The sequence below is a fragment of the Anser anser genome, assembly GCF_964211835.1.
Source record: "Anser anser genome assembly, chromosome: 19".
In the NCBI taxonomy this organism is placed as follows: domain Eukaryota; kingdom Metazoa; phylum Chordata; class Aves; order Anseriformes; family Anatidae; genus Anser; species Anser anser.
Window position 1 is genome coordinate 12,378,040 of NC_139740.1, and position 24,861 is coordinate 12,402,900.

Here is a 24,861-nt window from a genome sequence, read left to right on the forward strand (position 1 = left end):
AGCTAAAAGTAAAGCAAATCATTTTAAAGCTTGGGATGTTCAAAGCGTTCAGAACGTTTCTTTAAGGGCACCTGATATCTTTGTTTCCGGAAAGTAGTTAGCAAAATATCCCGATGGAATTTACAAGCCCCTCTAAAATGCAGTATATCAGCAAAAATGTTCTTAAAGATTTTGTGAAAAAACTACTTTTAGTTATATTTTGTTATTAGCAAATTCCACTTGTAATTACAAATAATATTTAGTGTTAAAACAAAAAGTATGTCAGAGCTATGAAACATTAACTGCGTGACTGCAGTCCTGCAGAAGTATTTAGTCTGTTGTCCTCAAAATACCTTTTGGAGTACCACTATTGTGCTTTGCAATTGCCAATGATGTTTTTAATAAGAAATAACTAATTACATTTTCTTGGTTTCAAAGTCCTAAGCAAAGCTAGCTGTCAGTGTTTTAGATGTTTTATTAATGCTTATGAAGGGAGAAGATACATCAGAGAGCATACAACCTAAATTGACCTGATTTGGAGTACAGAAAAGGAGCATTTTTGGTCCTGTCGTAGAAATGAGACAGTGGAACGCAGAGCCTTGACTTTGTCCAGGCTTTGTGGCAAAGCTGGAGATTAAATCCAGCTCCCGAGCTCCAGATCAGTGCCTCAGTCCCTTCTGTGAGAACAGTTTCAGGATCCAACCAGTAACAAAACTGTGCGGTGCTCCACGGTTGGAGTGGGTTTTGGAAATGAGATAGCCCAGTGTTAAAACCGCATCTAACGAGTACACTTGCAGTCTGGTCAGACCCCTTTGAGAAAGTCAGGCCAGTTCAGTTCTTTTTGTTAAGGCTGCTGACAAGTTTCCAAGCTGTGGCAAATAAGGGGGGAACAATTTACATGTTCAGCATTTTCTTTGTATTTTCAGCAGAAAGACTGTAATGGCTATCTGTTCAGAGGGCTACGGCCATGTGTAACTGATAGCACTGAGAGCATTAATTAGGAAAAAAAAAGACTGAAAGCTTGGTGTAAACTAAAAACTGAAACCTAAACCTTAAGCTGAAGTGAAGACATGCTATTTCAGTGACTTTCTGTCAAGTAAGTCTTAACTTGCTCTCTTCTGCAGCACACATTGATGCTGTAGGGGTAGCTCTTATAATCTAGGCTGCCATCGAATAGCTGCCTAATAAACTTTTGCCAATGAGACTCACATCATTTATAAATATTTTAGGAAATTTTACTGTAATTTTTTATTTTAATTTAGATGAATATTTTTAAGCTAACAGCGCCTGTAAAATGATGTCAGCATTTCATTGTTGAAGCTGACACTGACTCGGGTCTTATAAGACATCTGGCCAGAACATGCATTACAGTTTGTGATGGTTCGATGGCCACAGACATGCCAAATTCTGTCAGTCACTGAAGATCTTCAGAGCTGGGTATGTCACAAAGTTCTCCAGAGGGATCTCAAATCCATCTAATTGCCTTTGAGGCTAAGCATTAGCATCCTAAATCATTTGGCATGGTGAAATAAAGACTTTTAAGGGACTATCTTGATGTTAAATACATTTAGTCATTTTTCATGGATCTCTATTTCTTTGTTGCTGACTTTAGTCTATAATAATAGTAATAACTCTGCAGTGTCTTTTATTAGCGGGGAATTACAAGGCACCAACATATAAAATTTTGTACCTTAGCATTGTAAAGTAGTCATGAAAATTTACCATGCAAATAACATTATCTTGCTCATAATTTCCTGTATCCTGTTTGATCAGCAGAGGAAGTCAGGTCTTCCAAAAGGATAGGTAAATGAAATCTGCAGGGCTTTTATGGTTTTGCTTTCTCTTCTACATGGGGTCCAAGCTCTGAAGTACCTGTTTTTCAGTCTGTCTTTATGTGAATACTAGTTTCACACAAATTCAGTCCGTAAGAGGAATGAGGGTTTAGCCCCAAGCTTATTGACTGCTGCTTGTGTTTTGTCTCTTGATTCCATTACAAGGTTATCTTTAAAAAGCTGTATCAACACAATCATAAATGGTAATAAAAATAGGTTTACCTTTTTGTTAAACAGTTATTAATAGCAACTGACTGATCTAAAAAAAAAATATCTTCTTTTCATAATCATATATCTTTTTCTGTTGCCACAAATTATTTCATTGTTTGAAGCATAGTACCTTCTCTTCAAAATTACAGGGTTTCAGATGTTTAGCCAATCAGGCAATCTGAGTGGCTGAGCATCTGTAAGTACTTTATAATATCTTTGACATGCTTTGTGAGACAAAGAATTGAGTCATCTTTTTTTCCCGCAGCAAGCTTTGCACTCTGGCATTTTTCTCGACTTTTCATGTCTCAACACATTGAAGAACTTACCATGGCCAACAGCAAAATCATACTTACAAGTTTTATAAAAGACTAGAACTAGTGCTTGCCTAGCCTCTGAACTGCAGTCCAATTTTATCCGGCAGGTTTAGAAGTTTGGATTTTTCCTACGCCATTGTCTTCAGTGTTTTGCTTTCCCTGCAGAAGGCACTTTGCTGCATGAGGTCCTCGTTCTTTTTTCTCAGCCCTGAAGGGAGGGCACCTTACATCTACCAGTCTCCAAACTGTGGAATTAAAGATTCCATAAATGCATAACAAAGTATAAAATCTCATATAGCTAAGCTATCAATTTCGTCTAATGAGCTGGACTACGGTAATTTTGCATTGGAAAAATGGCAAAAAGAAATTCAAAGCAAGCCATAAAATCACTGTTTTTGACTGACTGAACTGGAGTAATAACACTGAATGGGGTCCTAGGCTATGAGAAAGGTACAGAGAAAACACTCTTAATTAACGAGTGTTAAATAATACCAACATGAGCCTGTGCAGTTAATAAAGAAGAGCAGAGGATGTTTTTTCTCTGCAATATAAGAAATTGTAAATTAGCTTTTTTTAAAGCTGCCATGACAGTTACAATTTACTGTACTGTTTCATTTCAAAGACGCTTTCTCTCCAAAGAGCACAGGGACTTTTATGAGGAGGAGAAAGTGGTGCTTAGAGAGACAGAGCTGGGGAGATATCCAGAAGTTACGAGGCAGACTGCCTGGGAGGAAGAGCCTGCGCTCAAAAGCCTGGGACTTTACTCAAAGAGGAGAAAAAAAAAAAGATAAAGATAAAAACAAGTGTCTAATGTCCTCCAAACGCAGGGCATCTGTAAAACAGTCTGTGCATAGGACTGTGTAGACTTTCCAAGGGCTGTTCTTTGTTCCAGTTCCAGTGAGTTCCTGGAACGCAGCCTCCTTCCCTGCTCCTGGAACAGCCTTGACTGCAGGGCTTCTCCAGCCGTGTAGGTGGAAACACAATATGTGTGAACTATATATTCAACCAACAAAAGATTGCTGGGGAAAATGACATCTTCAAAGCAAACCTTCCATAGTCCACAAACATTTATGACTCTGTAGTAAAGATTTTAAAGCCTGGCAAAGTAACACAAGTTGCGGGGTTTGGCAAATAGAGATCTGGGGATGCAGACCTGGTCTACTTATCAGCATATATTTCCCTGAGATATCTTTCTGATGGTGTGGCTGATCCCAGGAGTGAGATGAAATAGCAACAGAATGCACTGGTTTATCCCAGCATGCCGACATGATTTCCAGTATTTGTGTAAATATTTTTCCCAAAGCTGTATGTTCTAATACAGTTTGCTATCGTTTCTGTACTAATTGTGATGCTAGCTGCTCCAGGGGTATCAGCAGGAGAGAGCCACCGAGGATTTCAGCTTTATACATTAAAATGTTCTTGCCAAAATTATTATTGACTTTAGAAATCTTCAGATTCCATTTACAATTTTCTGCTGGCTCTCCAGTTCTGCATGTAGCTCTGAAACTCTAGCAGATCAAATATCAGAGTATTTTTAAAAAATGACTAGCAAACACTTTTGAATGGCAGATCACAGGAAAATAGAAATCTGCTTATTAAATTTTCCAATTTTTTGCATAATAGTTGAGCCTTTCTTGAAAGTAACAAGAGAAACCTGGTGAATCTGATAGCTGTGCAGGGTAACTATTTATCTGTATTTAAAGACAGAGTAGCAGTAGAATTGAGGGGTCAGTAGCACTCGCACAATTTTTGGAAGGTATTGCCTTTGTTTTCTATAAAGCATTATTTTCCATACAGATGAAAATATGTATAGTTTCCTGAGTAGTAAAAGATTAGTTACAAAAAAAAAAAAAAAAGACTAAAGGAAAGCAGCCAAAGCTGCCATATATTTGCCACTTTCTTGCATCAGTGGAGTTGAGAATAAAGGAACTTTCCAAGTTACAGTACTGTACTTGAAAAGGAAAAAAGTATGCGAGGACTTTTATCTGCGTATTCAGTAGATCAGATGGCAAACTCACCCAGACAGCCTAGCAGGGGAGCAGCTTCTGCTTTTCTCAGTAAGCTCTGCATGGTGTGAAGCAGCACCAAGTACATCAAAAGACACAAATATGCATTGAGTGTAAAGTTTGGGGTTTTAAAAACATCTGTCTAATTAGCACAACTTATATATTTGCAAGCTCTAGCTCCGACTTTCTCACAGTTTCAAGCTCAGCAGAAGTGCCTTTTTCATCTATCTGACAAATTTGTGTAAGAGGTTAAACCTACAAATACTGTCACCAAACCTGACCCTTCCAAATGTAGATATAAACCTATCTTGTTTCCTTCCAGCATCAATCGCTCTATTGTGCCCTGCTAGAAAATGTATGCTGGAGCAGTTAGCCAAATTTTTTCTGGAAGAACCAGGTCATTTTAATTGAATGTTATTATCAGCCAGTTCTTGTGGCTTGACATGGATTCAAAATGAAGCAGTTCATCTGCTTAAAGAATGCGTAGGCACTAATATAATAACTTCAGTAAGTTTTCGGATGCCTTCATCCCAAGGGAAATTGGTTTGACTTGCCCTTCAGTGGAAATTTTTTGTACTATTGGCATCCAAAATAGTACTAGAGTCCAGAAACAGAAGATATTCTATTCCTGTATATCATATTTTGCCCCTTTTCCCATTAAAATTTGTACTGTAAACACTTTCGTTTAGTCCTGGTTCACCTTGCTACCGTGCAGTTGAAAGAAAACTGTATGCGTTCATATAGTACACATAAGGCAAAAAACTACGTTGGTTTCATTGACAATCTGCATTATTCTTTGAGCCTTTTGCATGCTCCATCTTGCACTGGCGTTTGGGAGGTCTTCCCTAGGAGTGGTGTGCTGTTATTGATTCAGGCACCTCCCACATTGTGTTGATTCTTTTCATTGATGAACAGGATTCAATTTAATAAATATCTTATTTGTTAAGCCTTGAAAACATGCATTAGGAAGACTAGACTTGAGGTTGAAGCTTGAAGCGAAGACTGGAAACCTCAAGGCTGAAGCTTTTTCATAAGCTCGCTCTTCTGTGCAGACATCAGGAGATTTGTATCTTTGACCTCTTCAAAAAGCCTGAGGTCCTCCATTGAGGAGACTGTTTCATGGGGCTTAAAGAATTCACCTGTTTTCTTCTTCAGGAGTCTATCTGCTACATTTATTCCCAGGAAACTGAAACGAGTGTTGCCTAAAGGATAAGATTTAGGACTCTCAATGAACTTCTTGGCAAAAGTTCCCTTTGCAACTGCCAGATAAGAAAGGACTGGAAAAGCAGTAAAACAGAGATTAGTCAGATTAGTCAAGCACAACAAAACCCGCAGTCCTCTGACACAACCACTTTTTAACTTCTTCCATTACTAAAACTGCTACTGCTTATTTTTAGTTCAAGCTTTCACAGCACTGAAGTCAATAACTTCAATTGGCAATATGTTAATGATTATGAAACAGTCGTTCAACACTGGTGCGTGTTTGTGTCTGAATCTGATCCCCTGATACAACAGAACCAGTTACCTGCGGTAGCGGTGAAGGTACCTGCTGGAACTGCCTTCACAAGCTTGGCCAACCACTCACGAGAACCCAAAATTTGTATTTCTAATGTGACTCCTGCATTTGGCACCCCAGGAGAGCCGTGTCCTCAGTGAAAACACTGGATTGCCAGTTATGAAGAATTCATTAAGATCTGTTGAAGTTCAAAGCAAAAAGGCCAGTTCCTCACAGGTCAGGGCAACGCTTTTCATGGTTCCTCCTTTGCCTGCAGCAGCAGCTCTTCTCCAGAACCTGTTTAGGTTTCTGCCAGGACTGTTGGCAGGGGAAGAGTCACATCAGATCAGCTCACGAGTATTCTTAGGTTGGAAACCTCTGCCCTGAACGTGCCATTTTCCTGGCCCAGCACAGCATGAGATCTGGGTTTCAAACCTGTCTGAGTCAGCTTTGGAAGACAAAACATTCAGTGTACCTTTAACTCCCTTTTTTCTGGGATCTGCTGTAAAGTCGTAGCACAGTTTTGCACCGGGATTTGCTCTCTCTTTAGAGTATCATTAAGGAATAATGCCTGCTGTGTAGGGAGGGAGGAAAGCATCGTGGGCTCGTGTTCAGGTTATTTGTGAAATGAATGGCTTGACATCCTTCTAGGGCCAGTTTGCGCAGGACAACACAAAACGGTCCCTTCTGGGAAACAATTAATTGGGGCATGTCAGTGCTGAAGCTTCTTGCAGATACGCCGTAGTTTAAGACAGGATTTGTCCTCCTGCTGAACGGGCAGCAGTGGCAGTGCAGAATTCACCCAGGCTACGGAGAGTCACAGTCTCAAGAGTGCAACGTTTTCACCTAATTAAAAAGTGACATTATCTGTCTGTATTAGAACTGTCAAACAATCGTTAAAGCTTGAAGCACTGCAAGATTTTCCTCTGTATTTTCTACGTCACTGCTCGGGGACTGCCGTGGGTACCCCTGTGTGTTCTGCCGTGTTCCACGTTGGCCCTCTTATTCCTGGTGCTGCTGGGACTCTCTTCTTACCCAGCATCCACCCTTCCACCAGCAGAATCTGAACTGGAAGAGGCCCGGGAAGAGGATGTGCTTAGTCAAGGAGCGATGGTGCCCGCAGGCGACTGTCCTACCCGCGGCACGCACGCCAGGAGCCCCGGGCGCTGTCTGTGCTGCTGTTGTTCCAAGCTTGTTATGTAAGAGAGGGTGAAAGTACAAACAAGAGAAAACTGAACATGAAAAGTGAGTTTGTTTACTTACAGAGAAGCTTGGGAGTGTCAGAATGAAACTGTATAAATAAAAATTCGGGCTACCAAATGTGAGATACCTGCAGGAACACCTGCACGGCTTGGACCAAGCCAGGCTTTTGCAGGTGGCTTGAAGGAGAAATCTAAAATGCGTATAGGCTCCATCTGCCTTCAGAAAAAGCATTGCTTTTCTGGGTATATTTAAATTCCTTATTTTTTTGTTCCTAACGTGAGTAGCATTTGTATTCTTTACAGCATTGCACTTGTAACTCAGCAAGGTAAAACAGCAATTACCGAGGGAAGGGAAACAATTTGAATCATATCAGTGGATTTTAATTGTCTGCATACCTGTAAACACCTTTGACCACAGCTCTGCTCTAAGCTCCAACGAGCGACTCACACCTGATGTTTCGTCTTCTCACTCCTACCAGAATAACGCATCCCACCTGCTCACATCTGTGTCGATTGTGATCGACACAGATCGATTGGCAAAGAAAACAGAGGTCCAAGTTGTCACTGCTGATGTTTATGCCTTCCTTTAGTGTTAAATACTGCCTTTTCCTTGCTAATGTCCTCTACTAGGTCTCCCCTCCATCTTAAATAGCGTGAAATGTGCATTTGCAAGTCAAGTTTGACGTTGCTGCAAACTCATTTGCTGGCACCTGTCTGCAATAAGCCAGCCTCCTTCCCAGATGGGTGAGGGCTGCTGCGCCTCCTCCGTCTGCAACGTGCTGTTTGCAAAACCTCTGCAGAGGACAAGCTTCTTTTTGCTTCTTATCTGATCCTGAAGCTAGATCAAGATTTATGCAGCTTCAACAATATTGGAATTCTGTGTTCTTTCGTACTTCATCATATATTGTTTTTCCTGCAGTTTATGTCTCATTTGTGGTAAGGGATAGTTTTCTGAGTGTGCGTGAAGGAGCTGGAAAGCTCTGCTCTCCGTGCTGCGCAGGTCTAACGAGAGCCGTTAGTGTGTAACTGCCCAAATGAGAAACCGGTGGTGCTTCAGAACTTGATCTGTTTTCTGTTATTTTTAATGCTTTTGCATTTTAAAAATGTCATCTATATAAGAATATTTGGAACTACTTACACGTAAAAAAAAAAAAGAAAGAAAAATGAAAAGAGCCTGCCTTCCTTTTAGACGTGCCAAGCAGGTTTGGCAGGCCTTCACTTAGCATTGATGGAGCAGTGCTCAGCCATTCAAGCTCTTGTAGCCTTTTCTACCTGCACAGGAATGTTCTCACCAAGCATTTCTGAAACCAGAAGAACATTGGTTTGGGATATTTTCCTTGTTCAGAGCATTTTGGATGACGACTGAAGTGTAGCGTGGGGTTTGACAGTTGTCATTCGGAGGCCTGAAAGTCTTCTAGAAGATAAACCCCAAAGAGGTTTGGAAAATAGCAGCGGCTATACTGCGTCAAACCAGAGTCCATCGGGCTCGGTTTTGTGGAACATGATATCTGATAGCAGACACCCAGAAAAGATGACAAGAACAAACTGAAGATTTAGGGGCATTTCCTCAATATACTCTCCTACCCTCCAGCAGGATGAGGTTAAGGTTGCTGCTGGGCCAGGGGTGATGTCTCACTTAGTCTTGGCTGGATTTCTGTTCTGGGGGTCTGGGCGGTCACTGTGCCCCTTGTCCCCGTAGTGTCCATGATGATCTGAGGCAAAGTGTTCCTTATTTGTGGTTTCTGGGTTTGGTATATCATTTTGAGATGGTAGAACAAGACATAAATAGAGTTGAAGGTACAGGCACTGCAGTGGCTCAACGTTTTTCTCTACTTCCATAGTTATAGGTCAGGTTGTTTTTATATTTTAGTGATGTGTTTGTCATAAATTCATCTCTAATGTGGAAAACACCTAATAGTATCGACAAAGCGAGAGGAGCTTGGGCTTAAATGTATGAAAGTTGCCTCGAATTAAAAATTGTCTTAATGAATTCAAATCTGCTTTAGGCCACGTGAGGAATAAAGGCTGATGGAGAATCCAGAAACACCTGTAGAGAGCAAGGGAGTAAAGTGGAAAGGTACCACTTCTGACAGAAGCCTTTGGGCTTTCTTGATCCTTTCATCCTTTATCCTTTCATCTTTGTTTTCCTTGTAAATCACGTTTCAACCAGGCACCAGGGCACCAAGTAGCCTGTACAATCTTCAGCCCATCAGCAATGTAATGCAAGCCACATTTCTGCCTGTAAGTGGCACTGATACTAAATCTACTTACTCTCGTATTGAGAAGTGAGAGATTGAACCATCAAGAGTATTTTAACTGCCTTGTCACGATCCTGTGAAGTTTCTTGGAAAGGAAGGCAGGGGGATATCTGGGGATGCTGGTTAGGGTCACAAGTAAGAAAAACTTCTGCTGGGTGGCACCCAAGTCCCCATCCTTCCACACGTGACTTTTCTGCCACTACCAGAAAGGTCAGCTAACTGAATTAGCACCGTCTTTCAGCCATCATTCAGCTCAAAACTGGGTCGGTAAGACTTAACCGAGAAAAAAACTACGTCAAAACTCCATTGAAATCAGACCTGCCTTGTCATTAGTGTGACGAGCGCCCTCGACATTCCACGAAAAATGTATCTTGGGCACAAATAGCTTTGGCAAGTCTTTTTCCCCTCTCGTCCTCTTCCTAGTTCACCTATATATAAATTGTGCCTAATTTGACCTATGATGGTGAAATTATCAGCGTCAAAAAATGAAGTGCAGGGGCTTGCTGTACCAGCAGCCAGGCAGTGGCCTCCTGCAGGGATGTGCGCAGCAGTGCTCTCTGCCCAGGTGTCCCTTCCGTCTGAGCTGACCAGAGCCAGCTCGGAGGGGGCACAGCCCTGCTGGGAATCTGCAGGCAAAATCCCTCCAATATGTACCATCCAGTATGCGTTCTGCACGTTTTTATATAAGCCAAATATCTGTTGTAAGCAATTGCTTTTAAGGAAAGCATGGCCAATAAATTTAAACTACCCAAATTCTTAATTTTTTATTGATGATTCCAGTTCAGCAGAAAAAGATTAGAGCTAAAAAATACAGTGGTGGGTGCTCCCAGAAAGGAGTTATGTAGGAGAGGGAGTAAAATGCTTTGAATAAATAGGTACCAGAAACACTTAAATAGGTTGGGGAGCCTTACATTGTTCTTCGCTATGTGTGCATGTGTCTGTCCCACTGTCTAAAATATTTCGTATGAGTATTCTGGAGCCCTAAAATGGGAGGAAAAACTTCTAAAGAAGCTGGGATAGATCTTAAGCCATGTCTAATTTTTTGAAAAAATATGAATGTAAAGGATTTTAGAAATGTTTAAAATCACTGGCATTAGGACAGCAAGCATCTCTGTCATAACGTCATGTGATTAAACTAGATCAGAAACATTCTGGGATGTTCTGATCACTTCTGTTAATGCATCTTTTAAAAAGTATGAAGTCAGTGCTCTGTAAAATAGATACTTGAAAAACAGTTTTTGTTTTCCTCAGGCTAGTGAGATTAGAGTTTCGTAATCTGTTTGACCAGCTGCAGAGGATGTTCTTTTTCATTTTTTTCTTTTTAAGTAAATGAGCTTCATCTCAATACGATTAAAAAAAAAAAAACAAGCTTCAAAAATGCTCAGTTTTTGCATATACATTTAAATAGGAGCAATTGCACTATCATGTCTTGTTGCAAATGTAATTGGGTTGGAGGTCTTTTTTTTTTTTTTCAAAACTTTGAATGAAAGAATTTCTAAGTTTCCAAGCATACATCCTCCTCTGTCAAAAATCATCCCGTTTTTGGCTCAGAGACATCATTTTAGAAGATATTACTTTGTTGCCTCTCACATCTTACATGTATTGAATGTGCAGGCGCTGGTGAGTCAAGCTAGCTCTTGTTCAGTTCAAAAAGTAGTGGTTTGCCTTGTGAGCTAATATTTTCGATTAAGGTTACTTTGAAAGGTATAAAGACATTATTAGCTCTCTTTTGTGTGTGTGTGTGTGCATGTGTGTAAGGGAGTGTGTGTTATTTTCTGTAATGGGGAGAATTCCAGCAGTGTTGGGCAGCCTGCTAGTTCATTGCACAAAATAAATAGTTTTCTTCTGTTCTTACTGGGAATCAGATTAGCCTATTGATTAGACATATCTCAGCCTTTCGTATTTACTTTTAAAAAAGAGCGTAGCAAAATAAGATGATTTGTAAAGCCTGCTCGAAATGTTTATATTACCAGCTCTTCATGCATCTGTGACAAGGAATGCATTTCAAGGAGACATTCGTAGAGCACCGGGGGGCTGCTGAAACCCTGATCGGGTCTCCAGGTGTAAAGTTTCAGGACACTCACTTAAAGTGGCAGTTTGGTGATAAACCGGGTTGGGAATGAAGCCCCCGGCAGCGAGAAGATTGCCTTATTCAGCAAGCGATTGATAAATATGCTTTATCATGAGTCAGATGTTCAGGAAACTCTGCTAGATCCCCTGGTGTTTGTTTTTGCAGAGCTGTTAGTAGGAATACAGCAAGCAGCAAACCCAGATGTTTTACTTGTTAATTTGTATGCACAATAGCAATTTTTCACTAGCATAGCATCTCCACTGATGCAACATTTTGTTCTTATGACATAGCATCAAAAATTCAAGAAGTAATCTGAAAATGTTGAAGCTGAGATGTCAGGTCTTCACAGGAAACCTGCTCTCGGAGTGGCAGACCTTTGATTGCTAAGTTTTTAATAAAAAGCAAATTAGAAAATGAAGATCGTCTCGTGGCTCGATTAGGCGTAGCAGGTATCTCTGTTCGACGTTGTCATTCAGCATGTCAGGCGGTAACCTGATTGGGGATGTTTTATTTCGTATAATAGTCTCAAAATCAGACTGAAAGGTTGACTTAAAAAATACCTGAAGTATTTTCTGTGTGCTCCGAGGCTGATAACAAACTCTGCAGTTCCCTTTTTAATAACTAGGGGGGAGCTATGAAACTTCAAAAGGTTCATGATAAATGTTTTTGACAATGCGTCAGCTGAACATTAGGCAGAATCTTGGTAAATCCCCTCATAAGTGGTTTAAAATGGAGTTTTGAACTTTTCCTTCATAAGTGTGTGCTTAAGATGTCATGGTATCTTTGGGTTTAAAAGATTCGTTTTATCTGGTATACGCGAACTGTCGGTGTTTCTGTCTGCACCTCCGAGAGTGAAAGGGGGAAAAAGTTCAGCCGCTGTCCTCGTGGCAGCCAGAGCGCATGCAGGTGCTCTTGGCCATGAGACGAGTGTCGGCGGCAGAAAAGGAAAAACCAAACAAGATACTCCAGGTAAATCTTACAGTAAATCTCCCCAGCTGACAGGGTTTCAGAATGACCTCACTGCGACAACCTGAAAACTTTCCGGTAATAGACCAAACAATGCTTGCACATGGCAACTGCTTGTTGGGTTTTGTGGTTCATTGAGAAAGCCAGATGAAAGCAAGTTTATTGCTGCTCTTTGAACCTCGCCTCCCCCCGTCCTGTCACCTGTGCCACTAAAAACAAAGTGAAAATGCTTCTTTCCTTGGCTCTCTCAGAACTGAATGCCGAACGTTACGGTTTATCCGGCTCTTTTCTTTGAATCGCTGTCTTTGCAGGACTGCTCTGTGCATGACACCCTTTGCATTTCAAATGAATTCAGTTTATAGTGCAATGTGGTGAAGTCCGGACTCAGCAAAATGCTTGGGCCCTTGCCTAGTTTTAAGCTCATGAGTAGCTCCGCTGGTGGCGTCAGTGTGTTTTGGGGTATATAGCTGAAGACTCGGCAGAAAGAATGGTCCAAAAACTTTGATCACCAAAACTAGATATGTAGAGAAAATGCCAAAAACACAATGGTGTCTTAAAGGAACAGAGCAGGAAAGAGGCTGCACGTTGACAAAACTAACAGCACTTTGGGAATCTCCAAAAGACCCTGGTCTAGATGACGTCTGGTGTGAAGTCATTAAGGGACTGCTCAGGAACTCGTGCTAATGATCTACTCAAGGGCCAAAACACAAAATATACTGGCAGTCAATCTCCTTCCTATAAATCATGAACAATTCAAATAGTGTGTAGCATTAGACCCTACCACATTGGAAAAATGTTTGGATATGTGCTTCTTGTGTAGGTTAAGTGACCTACTTGCAAAATTTTTCACTGCTACTGGAGAGACTTAATTTTGGTCCTCGAGCCAAATTATTCGCTTCCGTCCTGAACCCCTTTCTTTCTTCCCACGCTCCCTGAAGGGAAGAAGTTCTTGTACTTCACAACGGCATCTCCTACTGGCAAATTTTAGAAGCAAGAGAGACTAGCTCAGTAAGGAACGGCTTAATGTGTGTGCTTAAATGGGCAAAGCCGACAGCGAGGGCTCAGTTTGCAAGATCTCCACTCCCATTTTGCAACGTCGGCAAAGCGGGCCAGATTTCCAAATCTCAGTATATGGGAGTTCATGTTATTCCAAGTGGGAGTGGGCATCTGTGCCTTTGGAAATTGCCCCTTTTATCTGATTCCTGGCCAAAGGAACTTTTTTTTTTTCCTTATAGTGACAGTAGACAATGGGCAACCAGCTGTTTCAGGGACACTTTTAAAAAGGTGCTAACATTTGCATTTTCATCCCATGTTGTAATTCATGTTCACTATTCATGAAATAGCGCTTAGTAGCTGACTTTATACATTAGGCATGAGAATTCCCAGATCTGCAGTTCTGTCATTGTGTAGGACAGGGACAAGCCGGCCTTTGCAGGACTTCTCCCTCCCTCACCCATACCCACTTATTAACAGCTTCACCCAGGTAATGAAGTTGAACTGATGGCAAAAGGCTAGAAGGTCACGGGAAGGAATGTGTTCAAGAAGTTTTACATATTGCTCACGGTGTTTTAATTTCTATTCATGGGGAGCAATAAAGCATAAATTTTCTGTCCAGTCATAATAGTAATTGTAATGTTACCTATAGGATGAAAGAATAGCTTGAGTTCTTAAATGTCATAACTATTTTCGGTATAAAATAATAAATTTCAGTTTTCTGTTGCAGCAGTGTTGGCCCCTGCATATAGGTTGTGGAAAACTTTGTTTGCAAAAACAAAGCTATTGTTTTAACAAAAGCCACAGAATTTTTGCCTTTCATATTGAATCAGTAGCATAATGAGTAGTGGAGCAATAGTTCAACATCAAAGGAGACTTTTTGGATATATAGTGTGTTGCAGCAACAGCGAAAAAGTTCCCACCAGAAAGGAATTTTTCCATATGTGAACAGCAAACATATGTATTAGGTTAAAACCATAAGATTTCCTTTGCTTTCCACCAAAAACAAGGGAGAAGTTAAGTACAGAGGTTTTCAGGCAGTCATGTGCTGGAATGCAGCGCAGAGAACAAGCGTGTCCGAGGAGAGCAGAGTCAGTGGACAAAGCTCTACTGAAAAACAAAACCCTGTGATGATGCGTCCACAATTTGGCCCAAACATCAGTATTTTGCATCTTAAAAATACACTTTTTTTGCTCTTACTGGTGGACCTACATTGGTGATCTTCATAAATATTTTTCACTCTCTGTCTTTAATAGGAATAAACCCAAACACGTTTGCTGATCTCCATAAAATACTTTAAAGGAGATAATGATTGCTTTAAAAACATATGTGAGTATAGAACGTTAGGTAGAAAATAAATACCTGAGATTAATTCTGATGGGATACTTGGCCTGCTTTCTTTAAATAAGAGTTGTGTTTGACACTGTAAATTGTGAGACCACCTAGTATAAAGAAGTTTTTGCCCAGACAGCTCATACTTACAGCTGCATGGAGAGATAAAGGTACTCAAGATCAGGCATTTCTGTAACATAATTGTAGAGCATCTCCATATATATTTCTGAAACAAAATTTGCTTTAATTTTTGTTAACATTCACATGGATTTACTTTAGGCTTCCAGAGCTAAGTTTTCTTCTCATGAACAGGGAGAGAAAACACATCAATGGATGTAATTTGAATTTAGAAGACACTTAAAGAGGGGCCTGCATTCAAAATTATTGTTGGCACATGTTTTGAGGATGTAAAGTGGAAGCCTTCTTCTGTGCACATTAGTAAGGAGATAATTAAAACTACAGTAGGTAATTATGGTAGCTTTTATTACTGCATCTTTCATTAACTAATTATATTAATTTGGTAATGTTTGAAAAATTCTTTGAAGATGAAAAGTGCTAACTATTACTACCTTTAGTAGTAGTATTAACTTTGCACTGGTCATAAATATTGAAGTCTCTTCTTGATACAGATGCACATCTGTGTGTGCAGAGGTGCTGTTAGAGCCAACAAGATTTATATAAGTCTATCAAGAAAAGATTGGGCTATTACCTGGCATAATCTGAGCACGACACTCTATGACTTTTCTGCAGACACTTTTAGTTTCAAAATAAAAATGTGTTTTGTTTTTTTTTAACATTTTTAGAAGATTCTCCTTTCCATGTAAATACCCCTTATTTATTCAACCCTCAGTACCAAAGAGAGACATCTACCAGGTTCATCGTAATCCCAGACCTGCTGTTGATGTGATGGGAGCAGGAATCATGCCCTGTCTACACTCAGGAGCCCACCAAAAATATGACATTATTTTAGGTCAAAGAAGAAGAAATCTTGCACCTTTTGTAAATACAGCATCACCACAGTAACGATTAATACTGAGCAATTCAAAGTAATTATGATTTCTGTTTATGTAATTCTTCCAGAACTGATTTTTTTTCAGTGAATCCAGCACTTCTCTTTTGAAATATCCTATGATTATAGGATAATCAAATCAGTTTTCATGTGTTAAGGACTAAATCCTTCATATATTCCCATTTCATACTTGTTCATGTGATTTGTAGAAATCTTTCTCTTACCCGCTTTTAGTTGATTTAGATTAAGCCTTGTAACTAATGCCAAAAACGTATTCCTGCCATGAAAGGGGATTTTGTAATGCTGGCATCATACCTTTTTATTTCTCTGTGACTCCCTGTCAAGACTATACACTTTACAAGTTTAGGGGTTTTTTTGTTTGTTTGTTTCTTTGTTTGTTTTTTTAAGAAATCCTTTGCAGCCTCAGTCTGGCATCCAGAAGCCAGGCTGAATTCCTCTGGTCTCATGCATCATCATCTCTGCAAGCTGCACAGGCCAAGCTCAGCACTCGTTCCACATGTGCCTCTCTCTTGTCTCCCAAGTGCTCTCAGTTACCATGAGCAAAGTTGAGTTTGAAATAAAATTTAATTAACCATTTTGCTGATGATAATCAAGCCACAATAGAATAATAGGAAAACAGTGCCTCGCTGGAAATGAAGCTCAGCTGTTCATTTCTCCTTTCAGATCAGCCGGTAACCAAACATGTCATCTATCACAGTGACAATACTGGACTCATCCACCGGCTCCACTTGAGGTCCCAAAATATGACAGCAATATTTCAGTGGCATACTCTCAAAACCATTACATTTTTCTTCCATCCCTCTCATGTCTCCCAATGTCGTATGTGACCAAAACATTTACATTATACATTTATTTTAGGATCCTTTCCATTTTTAGAAATAAATCAAATGAATGTTCCTTTTATACAGCTGTAATTCACCCACATTGTTGCAGTAGAGCTTATTATCTCATTTACATTTTTAAGTGCTTTTCAAAGCGTAGGATATCTGGGCTGGAAAGCAAAACATTTCATTTCTTTGTTCTCAGGCCAACACAAAGCACTTCCAAGGTCAGGTATGGTGTAGACTTTCAACAGCAAACATGTTTACATGGCATTTGAAAGCGGGTTTAACTGAAAAAAAAATACTGTCTTTATAATAGTGATGTAAGCCAACTTAGCAAAGATGAGAGGAGGGGATTAATTTTGTACCTGGAAAAACTGAACTTATTAAGTTAGGCTTTGTTTTCCATTCAGGGGAAAAAAAACCTCTGACACTCAAAAATTGGCCAATTTTTTTTACTTTTTTCTATGTCTTTTCTTCATCTCAATAGCTATTAACCATAAGCACTGTTATTCTTTGGGCAAAACCTGACACTTTGAAGCTGTGGAATAAAAACTGCATTTCTAAACCAAACCAAACTGTTTAATTTTACAAAAGAGATGTTCTCTGGCGTACCTCGGATAAGTCATCTGCTGTTTTTAAGAGCTTTCTACATGGTGAAAACTTATCTGTCAGACACAGGAAAGATTTGGTGGAGGTGGGTGGCTTCAGGAATCGCTATCAGCATTCAGCCTCTGACCACTGCATGTTAAGCTTTTTTGACAATAGAGACATTTTTCAATGTGATCTTCGAAAGGGTGCATTATTCATGACAGCCATCATGATTCCTCCTAGAAAATTAAAATCATGGGCAATAATCTTGCTTGCTTCTAATTACTATTTTCAGAGATAATCACATGCAGGAATCTACAGCAACCGTGAGATTTTGATGTTACTTTTTTTTTTTTTCACATGGCTTTGATCAAGTACTGATCTTTTGGTTTTACTAGGTTGTCCTGGTGCAGAGTCGAAGGCTGCAATATCCAAATGAACACTCTGAATTACTCCTAGGGCAGCCTTTATAAACAAAACTACAAAGTGACTGGCAGGAGAGCCCGTGTGCAACACATTTAGGTTCACCATCAATAGTCAAAAAATGGTAAAGTTAAAAGCATCTGTGATTGATTGGAGGCCTTAGTCTTTTCTGCAGCCCCAATACAAAAGGTGCCAACAGCTAGTTGTGATTGGAAAAGTTTGTAAACTCACACAGTATATTGCTTTCAACAACTGATGAATGGATAATTATAAGACTTCATAGTTTGTTATACTTGTATGCAATAGTTTAAAAAAATATATTTTTAAATTGTACTTGTTTAAGACATTGTTCTCTGAGTGAAATGGAATATGTATGCGCCATGCTGACAAATACTGCCCAGAGTAGGTGGACCTAACAAAGACTGTGTGTCATCTGAATTTCCCAAATGAAATTACTTCAAGATGCATCACAAACCCTCAGATATAGGGGAACCTCTCAATTTATGCTCTGCAAAGTATGTTTGTCTGCTGTAGGAAAGTAAAAATAATCCATCCGTTTTGTATTCAGTACCTGTGGATTTCCGTGAGGGAGTGTGCTAGATACCTGTTCTCTGAGACAAGTGCGTGCACATACACTCAGAAGTGGATGTGTTTATACGCTACGCCTTGGTCATCTTCAAAGTTGTGTGAGAGTCAAACTTGCTCCTGAGTGCTTGGAGGGAATCCTTATTTTTCACCGTGCCAAGCTGTTTGGATTTTATAACCCGGTCACGTGGAAGCAGCAGAAGGCAGATCTGACTTTGTAGTTTACCCAGGTGTGCTCTGTGAATGCTGCTCAGAGCTGGCCTGTACTGGTCATGCCTGGACACTTGGGCGTTACGGGAAGATTTTGTCAAATTACTTTGGTCCTTAGTGATCTTTCCAATACACCGAGTGCCCTGCTCTTTGTGTGTTACATTTCCACGTTGCACAACCTGATCATTTTGAGTTTTAAAACAAGGTCGGCTTGTTTGTATTTTAAGTTACGATATTGAATGTACAAAATAAAAGCCTCCAATTCACACGTTTAATTATATTCATGCAAATGAATGGTACTGCAAAACTTGTTGAGTGTTGAAGATCAGTCATATATTCAAGACTGGATTTTAACATTTCTCAGAAGTGATGATAGCATAAAAGTCCCTGGGCAGATTTGAAGTTCATGCTTGGGTCTGGTTAAATTTTTTGGCATTGGAACATGTAATAGTCTTATAGCTATAAGACTTTAAAGTTAATGCCTGGCATCACTTCAAAACAATGTGCAAGATCTATCATAAGTAGTCCTCTTATCTTATCTCCATAGCAATTTTATCCCGTAAATAATTTGAGAGCACAGTATTTCAGTGCTGTGGAAGGAGCAAGGGTTTTTTTCTGTTAAATCTTCGTACTGGTGTACTTTTCATGATCCTGATTTACGAACGGGCATTCTGCTTTGAGGAAGCGAAGGAGAATGAGAAAGGAAGCATGAGAACAAGAACCACGCCACGTGTCCTGCAAGAGGCACCAGGACCCCAGGGACTCTTGGTCCCTCCTTTGCAGCACACCCCGCACAAGTTCTCCGAGCAGCTCAGCTTTTAAAACAGCCACCCCGGAGGCACCTCAGTGGATCTGGGAGCGTATCCCCAGGGCAGGTCCCTGCTCAGAGCCGGTCCTCACCCTGCTCCGCGCTTTTCAGCCGATGGGTAGCTGTGCCCCGATTTCCTGGCATACAAAAGATAGCTCAAAATATTCCCTTTCTGCTGCCACAGCCGCCTCTGTGCTGATGTCAATCTAACATCCACATTGTGCACTTTGCTTCAAGTCAGCACTTGCCGTTAACAATGCCTTTATTCAGGCTGACAACATAACTAAGCTTTTAGTAAGTGTGTAAGTAAACGTTAAGTGTGTATTCAAACATCCAACAATGGCTAGGAAACTTTAAAAAAAAAATCTTTGAAACTTTGTATTGTTTGTTTGGTGTGTATCTGTTAGAAATAACACAGACTATCAGTTCCTTGGGGCATGACTTTTCTTTTGTGAAGCACATAACAAAAAGATCAAGGCTCTGAGGGGCTGCCATAATAAAAATAAATATATAAGAAGAACAATAATGACAAAATAAATTTGTCAATGTATTTTACGAGCTCGGTTTAGAAGTGATTATTTCTGAACTAAAGAGAGACTGGATGGTTGTGGTAAAGTGACACGATCGTAATATTCCCTTTATTTATTGCCATTTATGCTGCGTTTGTTGCTCACATGCTCGACTGCACTGCAGGGCAGGAGGGGAGCCCCTCGGCTCAGCGAGTTTCCCACTGCAGTAGCACGGAAGGCGATTTCACTGAAATTCCAGCCAGGGATTTCCAGAGGGCTCTTCTTCTGCCTTTGAGGAAGAGTTTTTGGTACACTGCAAAAGCCTTCCCGGGAAGCACAGGTTGCACAAATGAGGCACTAACCAAAACCTGACAGAGATCCCGCAACTGATCGTTGCGCCGTGTTGCCTGTGAGTTTTTGTGTCGTTCCACGTTTCTCACGTGTGCTTTGCACCCCTTGGTGTTGTTTCAGGCCTTGCAGGACGAAGCGGAAAGTTACCGCAGCCAGGCGCGCGCCGCAGAGAAGAAGCTGCAACACAAGGAGCTGCAGGCCCACATGCAGGTAGGGCTGCTCTCCCCAGTCCTCTCCCCTTGGGCAAGGGGGTTCGATGGTTAAAAATAATACTTTGCTTCAAAGCAAAAGCACATCTTTTCCTGCAAAATTTTCAGCTAGCTTTCTTTTCTGTTTTTGTTAATAAAAGAGAATTAAACTGTCTGAGCCCTACGGGCAAATACTTATCTCTTGCTCTCTATTTCAAGTTGGTATTTCAACTATTCTAGCTGTTAAATGATGCATTTATTTTCCAGTGACTGCACAGTTTTACCATAGGTTCCTGGGACTATTCTAACCTGTTTGTTAATGGCTTGTATTAAGAGAATTATAATTGGACAATAACTGAGATAAAAAAATAATCTTTATTGCTGATCTTATGCATTCATTGTCCTAGCATGTTGTCTGTAAACACTTCCATATGATTTAATACTGCTAAAATTAATGTGGACACTTTCAGTGAAATCAGAGATTTAGTGTGCTTCAAGCAAAAGAGTGCATGTAATTTACAGAGTGGTATTGAAACAGAAAGCCAATGATCTGCCTTTAAACCGGATTAAATTGATGCATTCAGGAAAATGTCGAGGTTGTGGATATCTGAATCGCATACAGATTTACAGATCTCCAATACAAATGAGGTTTTGCAGCATTTCAGAACTTCATTTGGCGGTGCACAAACAGTATCCATAAATGTGGAGTAACTTGGGGTGGCTGTAAAAGGAATCATGATGAATTGCAAATATTTCCCCCCAGTTGTCATTAGCCTGCTTGCGGATAGGAGCCCTCGTTCGCCCCCCATGTTTACCCGCAGGTACTTGTGCTTAGGAAAACCAGTGATAAGCTTTGCTTCTCTCTCTCCACTTCTGCCTCACAGACGTAGATGCTGGGCCACTTCACCCCTAGCTGCAATGGGGAATTCAGTGTAATTGGTGGCCGGCCTACAAGCATTGCATTTCAGCTTCAGCCTCCCAGAAAAGAAGGGAAATTAGCTATTTGGTGCATAGTTGTTCCTCCAGGGAAACAACATTGGCCTGAATACTGTGAAGTGACGGTACTCTAGCAAATGCCTTATTTTTGTTATTTTTTTCTTTAATCTTTGGTATTGCTGTTTGGCATTTTTTCTGACCCTTTCTGCGAGGGTATCTAGGAGGAGAAACAAAAAATGACTGATGAAATACCAAGGAAAAAGGTAAAAACACGCGGATTGGCAGTGTGGACTATCCTTTCTGCCTCAGAGGTCTTCTCTTAGGAGATTTCCGTGTCCAAACCCACCTGCAGGAATATCCTGCCCGGGTGGATTTAATGAAGGACCAGCTCTGCTGGGAGGGAACAGTTCTCAGTATAAATGGATCAGAAATGTTGCTTAAATGACACTGCTGCATCACCCAGCTCAGAGCTGCTTTGGCAAAGCAGTACCATGTTGGGGGATCTGTGGTGGTGCTCCCATCCGAGTGCCTCCGCAGTGCTGCCCCTGCCACTGCTGCACTGAGACTTCCTGAACAGGCTGCGTCTGTTGAGACAGTTCTTGCTTAGGTGCCTTTGGTTTTTTAGGCAGACACCCATTTTGCAAGTTGTTAGCGTGTCTCCTCTGTGACTGGTTGATCCCCTAGTTACGCTTTTCTTTCCAGAAGAAAAAGGCAAAGGTGACAGCCCTGGTGTATTCCCCATCGTTATGCTGAGGACAGACTACCTGTGAGCACGTTCATCAAGCCTTAACAGCAGCTGATGACTCCTCAGCTGATTAGGGAGCTGAAATATTTAAGGCAGTAACTTACAACTTGATCTCTTGCTTTTACAAAATATTCCCTGCGTCAGGATTGCATAAAACATCAAAATTTGCACTGGCACTGTTACAAAGGCCACTCTTCTGAGCTTTTACATGTCTGTAAATAAGGAGGAGAGAGGGTTAAACAGCTTCTGTTTTTCATTAAAAGGAAAAATCTTGTGTTTTGATTCTATAACAACAACAAACAAATGAATGAGACATGAAAAAACATTTTGTTGTGCTTTTAATTAAAAATAAAAAGCTGTTTCTCGTTATGGCTAGTTGGGTGGTATCTCAGTGCTCCATGTTTGTCTCTTCTCAGTGCAGTGTCCTTATAACTCTTCAGGCTCCAGCAGTGACTGGCAGACCCACAGAGCTTAGCTCTTTGTGCCAGTAACCCTCTGGTGATTGCACAGAGTTAACCTTTCCGTATGATAATTATCCGGAGAGGCAGAGTCAACCCACTGACATAAACTGTCCCGTAAATAGCAGGGGAGAAGCGTGTTAGGAGGACTCTGATGGCAAGCCGTGAGCTGTCTGGGGGTGAGCGTGGCGTTGCAGCGCTGAGGAGCTCTTGTTTTTATGGAGCCTTTTCATTCCAGGATTTCGTGTTATTGTGTGAACTGGTGTTTATTCCTGTTTACTTTTTCAATCTTCTTACGGTGTGAGTAGAAGCAATCACGGTCTGTCTGTGTCATTTCACCAGTGGGACAGATTGTCGTGCTGCAGCATGGCAACGTTATGCGAATGACGTGCTGCAGTCCCAATGAACGTACGTTTGTCAAAAGCAGTTTTCTTTCATTGTACTGTTTCCAATACTTTTACCTTTTATTCCCATTTTGACTAACTTAAATCATTGCATCCCTTCAATAGAGGATCTCCAGTCTCTGCTAAGCATGCCTATATAGGGCAATGGTGCCCATGGTCAGTACTATTATTTCTAGACTTGAGTCTTAGAATTGGCTATATCATCTGTCTTCATGTTGAAATGCTGGATGTTTTCCAAAAATTAGATGTCTGACCTCTTGAGATGTATGTAAGTGCATTCATGGCAAGTGACAAGCTAGCAGTAAATAAAGTGTAACTCGCCCTTAATGTAGAGCTTTATATATGTATGTTTCTTGATATATAGTCCCTAGGCAGTTAAAGCAGTCTAAGAAGGTTCCTAGAAAATTTGGGTGCACCGAAACCTTTTCCTTGCAAACCAATGATGAAGTTTCTTATATCTCAGTAATATGTAAAATATGGAAACTGATCCCATTTAGATTATGTTCCTGTACCATACTTGCACTATAGTTCTTGTAGTGTATTGCGTGGTTGCCTCTGATATGTGCGCGGGTCTAATGCAAGACAAGATATCTGACAGAAATGCCTTTCGTTCTATTAAAAATGTTTCTCTTCCGTGAATTATACAGCTTGATGCGGTTGTCAGTCATAGTTAAAAAAAATCCAAATTGTTCATACAGCAGATTTCACATCCTGTGTATGTGTAATTAAATATGACGCATCAGTAAGAGGTTAAGCATGTGCCTCAATGAGTATGGGAGTTTAAGCATGTGCAAAGAATTTTGCTGAATTGGGGCCTGTATAAAAAATCATGGTAGTGATCTTGTTCTTGCTTTATTACCTAGATTTCTTTAAAATACCTCATTTAATTTCAATTTCCTTTTGGTAAGGATAATCAACACAACTCAGAACAGTAGGAAACTCCAGTAATCTTTCTTTAGATAATTGCATGAAAGGATGCAAGATTTTCTTCAGAAAGAGCACGTCTATTCTTTTCATTCCTCGGTCTAATATTTGTAGCTATAGGGCTGGATTGGGTATGACACAAAATTTCTAATAAGGGGATGATACAGGGGGAAAAAAAGTTTGTCGTGTTCATGAACAATCAAGGTAACATCATGACAGGTATTCGAGCCATAGGAATAGTCTTCCAAACTGCCAAGTCACAATTAGAGACTTAAGGAGAGAGATTCTCTGAAAACAGAAAATCAATTATGTTCAATTCATGAATATTACTGACAAAGGAAGGGGAATGCCAATATAGGTTTCCCGCCCTTTAACTTCTTTTTTCTCAAGTAGATTATTAAAGAGGGAGAAAAGAGTTATCTGAATAACGATGCTCTAGAAGTATTTGGAGTAAAATGGAACGGCTTAGTTTGTTAAGTGGATTTCACTTGTGTTCAAATGACAACAGGAGTGATAATTGTAAAAGAGCTATGATTCAAAAGCATTCAGCGAGTTTTCATTTTTAATGTTTATTATTCTGACTTGCTCAATATTTTATGACTGCTGGATATTTACCACATTCAGCCTAACGTACTGTTTCCATGCCAACTAAATATATTTGTTCTCAGATGAATGCTGTGATGCATCATTCTGAAATTTTAGCTGCTGTGTAGCACAGGGAACTTCTAACATTTGCCACACCTTATCCTTGATGGGAATGGTGCTACTGTCTGCAGATTTCAGGAGCTATGAGTAAAGAAACAGTAAGACAGAGATGAGCAAGATAAGCCTATGTCCAGGGTATGCGCCCCAAATAATGCTTAAGGCAACAAAGGCTGGAAGGCTTGAGTAATATTGTCCCTTCTGTTGAGGGCTTTTTGTCCATCTTTCCATATTTTTTTATTTCAAATATACCATAGAGTGTTAAACGCACAGAAAATTCACAGAAAATCTTTGCCCTCACTTCCATTGTCCTGGCCTGCCTTTACAGTTCCACGGCTGCTCCCACGACTTTGCCAAAGCTTTATGTATGTGCTGGAAAAATGACATGGAAGGAGAGGAATTTCCTCCATCTGGCCATGGTGAGCCACAGCAGGAAGTCTGCTTCCAAACCAGCCTCGTCCCTGTCGCATGAGGACTTCCAGCTCAGGTGCCTCAGATAACTGCAAACGCCAGGGCCG

The 24,861-nt window shown here is 40.5% G+C and overlaps 1 protein-coding gene across 8 annotated transcripts in view; it reads left to right on the top strand.

Moving 5' to 3' along the window:
• CEP112 (centrosomal protein 112) overlaps positions 1–24,861 on the top strand; it is a 163,328-nt gene that overhangs the window by 124,698 nt on the left and 13,769 nt on the right. For all 8 annotated transcript variants that reach the window (XR_014573911.1, XM_083804906.1, XM_083804909.1 and 5 more), the window contains one exon: positions 20,107–20,196. Coding sequence is in view for 6 of the 8 variants with exons in the window: in XM_083804906.1 (XP_083661032.1) it covers positions 20,107–20,196 (90 nt within the window). In the remaining 2 variants the exon portion in view is untranslated. Of the gene's footprint in view, positions 1–20,106; positions 20,197–24,861 lie in introns of those variants that run through there.